This window comes from Pyrus communis, chromosome 15 (assembly GCF_041283825.1).
Source record: "Pyrus communis isolate YQ-2024b chromosome 15, ASM4128382v1, whole genome shotgun sequence".
Classification (NCBI taxonomy): domain Eukaryota; kingdom Viridiplantae; phylum Streptophyta; class Magnoliopsida; order Rosales; family Rosaceae; genus Pyrus; species Pyrus communis.
Genome location: NC_142579.1, coordinates 29,533,303 through 29,538,196, shown reverse-complemented (window position 1 = coordinate 29,538,196; position 4,894 = coordinate 29,533,303). Strand labels below are relative to the sequence as shown.

The following is a 4,894-nucleotide window of genomic DNA, read 5'->3' as shown; positions in this document are numbered from 1 at the left end:
GAAAGGCAAGTATTCCAATTTTCTCCAGTATTGCAATTCAATAAAACTATCTAGATACATTTGACTGGTACTCTTTAATAGAAATGGACACAATGATTATAATTATATGCATACGGGTTTCACCTATATTAGAGTACTGTGTATCAATAAATATATTAATTTTATATATTTAAATAACATTATCCGTTTTATTTTCATGATTCCATTGCACGAGTAATTCGTGAGATTGCAAGGAAAAACAACAGTGAGATCCAAGGCCTCGTCCTTGCGTATCTTTGAAAGAAAAAGGTATATAGTAGTTACGCCATGACGACGTCGTTGCGAAATTTCTATCCTGGTTCTCATGCAGCTTTATTTGTCTATTTATATGCACACCTCTGCCTTTATCTCCAAAACCAAACCTCTCTCTCTCTCTCTCTCTCAACAAAACCTAAAATGGCTGAGAGTTTTCCCTTCCCAACATTACTCATATTCTTGATCATTCTGAGCGGTCTGATTTTCACCATGGGTTATAAACTTCGTGACGATCCAGAAGCCATTAAATTAGCTTCTAGTGATTTTGGTCACATTCATAGATACAACCCAGCAGCCGTTTTGTACCCAGCTTCCATAAACGACATTTCAAGCTTGATCAAATTCTCAAACAAAGTTTCGACTCCTTTCAGCATAGCTGCTCGAGGCCATGGTCATTCCACCAGAGGACAGGCCATGGCCCCGAACGGTGTTGTGGTGGACATGACCTCACTGAAAAATTACCGTCCACATGTATCTGGAATTAGTGTTAATTCTTCTAAAAATTCGGGTATTAATATTAATAATAATGATAATTATGCTGATGTGGGAGGTGGACAGCTTTGGATTGATGTGCTGCATGCCACATTAGAACATGGACTTACACCGGTCTCGTGGACCGACTACCTTTACTTAACCGTTGGCGGGACTCTCTCCAACGCTGGCATCAGCGGCTCGGCCTTCCGGTTTGGTCCTCAGATTACCAATGTTTATGAAATGGATGTTGTCACTGGTATGAATTATGTGAATTTATTTGTTCATTGTTTTTTTTGGTAATTAACTTATATATTGTTTTCTTAATCCTTTTTTGGTAATTGCTAATTTTCTAATTTCTGTTTTTGGTCATTATCGTTTCCTTAATTGTTATCTCCATTTTTGTAATAATATTAATGTGTTACAGCATAAAAACAACATTGTGGAATACTAAGATACAAAAATATGGTTGTTAAGAAACATGAATGTACAGTTGTTTCTGAACGCATTTTACTAACGTTTGAAGCTTGTCCCATGGTCCCACACGTTTGGAAAACGTTAGGGATAAGTTCACACCACCAGCTTGATCCTTATTATCAATTAATGATTTACAATTTGTGTGACAGTTGCATCGAAGAATCATTCAAAATTAAGTCTAACTTACTGCATAATTTTTTGAATAAAAGTTAATGCAAATTTGTAACTTTGCATGCAAGCACTAATTAGGTTTGTGTGTATTTTTCTTTTGTCTTGCAGGGCAAGGGGATTTTGTGACTTGCTCCCCACAAAAAAACTCCGAGCTCTTCTTTGGAGTCCTCGGAGGATTAGGTCAATTTGGGATTATAACTAGGGCAAGAATTTCCCTAGAGCCAGCACCTAAGAGGGTAAGTATATACTAGTTTAGCAGCCGGCTGCAGCCATATTCATATTGACTTAGACTTTCTCTAGCCTAGTCATATATTTTGTTCCCACTTTCACCTAAGTAAACGAATTCCAATTTGTGATGCGGATGAACTCAATAAATTAATATTGCACTTTTCAACTTTTCAATATAAAATGACTTGTCTATGTTGCTTAGAGACATGATCATCAAAGCCATCACGTAATTAAGTTAAATTAACCTCTTAATTTAATCCCCTTTTCTTTCCCTTTTTATGTTTAGTGGTGGAACCCTATTAACACCATTTCTCCTAACATAAAAGTGTTGTTTACATGATTGATTATAATTTATATTTTATATGTCTCAATCAATTAAATTTGGTGATCAATTTGTTTGTAGGTCAAGTGGGTACGAATGCTTTACAGTGACTTCTCTACCTTTGCCAGAGACCAAGAACGTTTAATTTCTCTCAACGGAAGAAAACAAAGCAACGCCCTCGATTATTTGGAAGGTTCACTTATGTTGAACCAGGGTCCTCCGGATAATTGGAGATCCTCCTTTTTTCCACAATCTTCTCACTCAAGAATTATTTCTCTTGTAACCAAACGGGGCATCATTTATTGTCTGGAAGTATCCAAATACTATGACGAGCACACTGAAACGACCGTGAAGAAGGTACGTTAATGTTTTAATAAATAAAATAAAAGATTATGCGATATTAAGTACATGGTTCACTGTGATAATTTCATATATGCCTTGTATAGTAAATATATGTGTCAAATTAAGTGCGCGCGACCCAAATTTTACTTTTAGTGACTCTAAATTTTGTTTTGATGTAGGAACTTGAACTTCTATTCAAAGGGTTAAGCTTTCTTCCTGGATTTTTGTTTGAGAAGGATGTGTCTTATGTCGATTTTCTGAATAGAGTTAGAAGTGGAGAGGAAAAGCTTCACTCACAAGGACAATGGGATGTCCCTCATCCATGGCTGAATCTTTTTATTCCAAAAAGTAGCATCTCGGACTTTGATGCAGGAGTGTTCAAGGACATTGTTCTCAGGAGAAACATTACCACAGGACCAGTCCTCGTTTATCCAATGAACCGGACCAAGTAAGATTAATTTCTAAGATGCACGCAAAATGAATAGAATTATTTAGGACCACATTTACAGACGGTCGGGTTTCCTCGTGATCTCACAAAGTGAACACCTTCGTCTTTTTTAAAGAGGCCAAGTAAAATGACCGGTAAATAAATGTGGTCCATACAGAAGTGTTACTCAATTAAATCGTAAGTTCCGCTGCCTTGATATTTACACAAATTAATAATTAACCTTTTTATGTTATTTAAATTGCAGATGGGATGATAGGATGTCAGCGGTTATACCTCAAGAAGATGTTTTCTACACCGTAGGATTTTTGCATTCAAGTGGGTTTGACGATTGGGAAGCATTTGAGGAGCAAAACGAAGAGATATTAGGGTTTTGTGACAGGGCTGGTTTAGAGGTTAAGCAGTACCTTCCTCACATAAAAACACAGCAAGGTTGGATAAACCACTTTGGCTCTAAATGGAAAGCCTTCCTGAAGAAGAAAGCTTTGTTCGACCCCAAGAGGATACTCTCTCCGGGACAAAGAATTTTCAATAATTAATCTTATATATTATGTTCGTTTAGTAAGCTAAGGTAGCTAGCTATAGTATTTGTTAAAATTAATTATTAAAGTTATCTTAATTTAATTGTTTTACTAGTAGTTTTTGTAAACTTAGTTATGATATGGTAAAATATGAATTTAGCATTTCTAATTAATTTGTTAGATCTTGTTCTTTTATTATGTTGGAGAATGTAGATGAAGTTGTGCAGTACAATATGCTATCTGTAACCCCAGTAGTTGTTAGATTCCTGCCACGTATGCCCTACAAAAGTGAAAAACAGGCTGGGTTCGGAAACCCTATTTAACATCTAGTAGTCAATAATATAGAAGTTCACATACAAAAAAGGATAATCGGTTTTTTCTGCACTTAATGGACGATATATGGAACAAGACAGTGCTAAGTGTCAACATGCCAACCCCTCATGGGACCCCTCTAAACAGCTCCATCGAAATGGTCCTCCAAAACGACAAGAAAACTATATTAATTCATGGTCATCAACAAAAAATTTAATACATCCTTAAAACTCATAATATGACTTAATTTACAAACCTAAGAATAAGTTATTCGACTGAATGATCAATATCCCCTTTCTAACCTTTCATCAAAATCATTTAGCCAAACTAAATGCTTAATTTAGTGAGATTTTCGTATACATACTATACACTCACATCGAACTATTTGAATCCATTATAAAGGAGTAACTATTTTCAGGAATTTCCCCATCCAAAATTGGACAAAACTGTTGGCTGAGAACTCTAGATATTCTGCCTTTTTAGTAAAGTTATAGTACTGCAGTGATAAAAGACAACTAGGGTGTGTTTGTTGTACCAAACAATTAGGAACTAAGCTGGACTAACTTTAGTAAAGCTTTTAATGCAGTGTCGGAAGCAGGATAATGAAAAATTATATCACATTCATCACCCAAAAAACCAAATTCGATGACTTGAGTCACTTGCCCAGAAAAGTAAAAATCACCCAACACAGCAATTTAGAACAAAGGAGTGACTATTTTCAGGAATTTCCCCATCCAAAATTGGACAAAACTGTTGGCTGAGAACTCTATATATGCTGCTTTTTTAATAAAGTTATAGTACTGCAATGCCGAAAGACAGCTAGGGTTTTGTTAATGAAGGGCAAATTAGATTGTTTTCCAACTCTCTCATTGCAGCCTGCTGGCAAGCAGGAGACATTAAAGTAGAAGCCACCATAAAATCTGGACTTTGCATCCTCTGCTAATGCTTAACTAATGAGTAGTAACAATATAATTAAGATGTTTTCTGAACTACTTAATTACAACTAAATTTCCCAGACAAGAAGAAAAAGCACATAATTGCTAGCAGAATATGCATCAATCCATTTTTTTTAAAGCTCCGTTTTTGGAAAAAGGACACCGTCCCTTCCCTTTGCACTCGATAATGCTCTGCGATCCGCACGTTCACATAAAACAAACTTCTAAAAAGAAAGGCACTAATTAATTTCCCCTTTAGTTAATCAATAAAGCAAATCATATCTCACAAAAGTTTTTATAATGTGCATGGTCGGTTTTGTAATAATTTGTTTCCACATTCATATCTGGAGTTCACTATCATTATGTAATTTTAAGT

The 4,894-nt window shown here is 35.6% G+C and overlaps 1 protein-coding gene across 1 annotated transcript; it reads left to right on the top strand.

Moving 5' to 3' along the window:
• Positions 1-388: 388 nt before the first annotated feature.
• On the top strand, positions 389-3,436 carry LOC137719622 (cytokinin dehydrogenase 3-like). The gene is made up of 5 exons (XM_068458658.2): positions 389-1,024; positions 1,522-1,649; positions 2,045-2,320; positions 2,485-2,753; positions 2,998-3,436. Exons 1-5 carry the CDS (start codon positions 436-438, stop codon positions 3,287-3,289), a joined length of 1,554 nt encoding a protein of 517 aa, XP_068314759.2. The 5' UTR covers positions 389-435; the 3' UTR covers positions 3,290-3,436.
• The last annotated feature ends 1,458 nt before the right edge of the window (positions 3,437-4,894 follow it).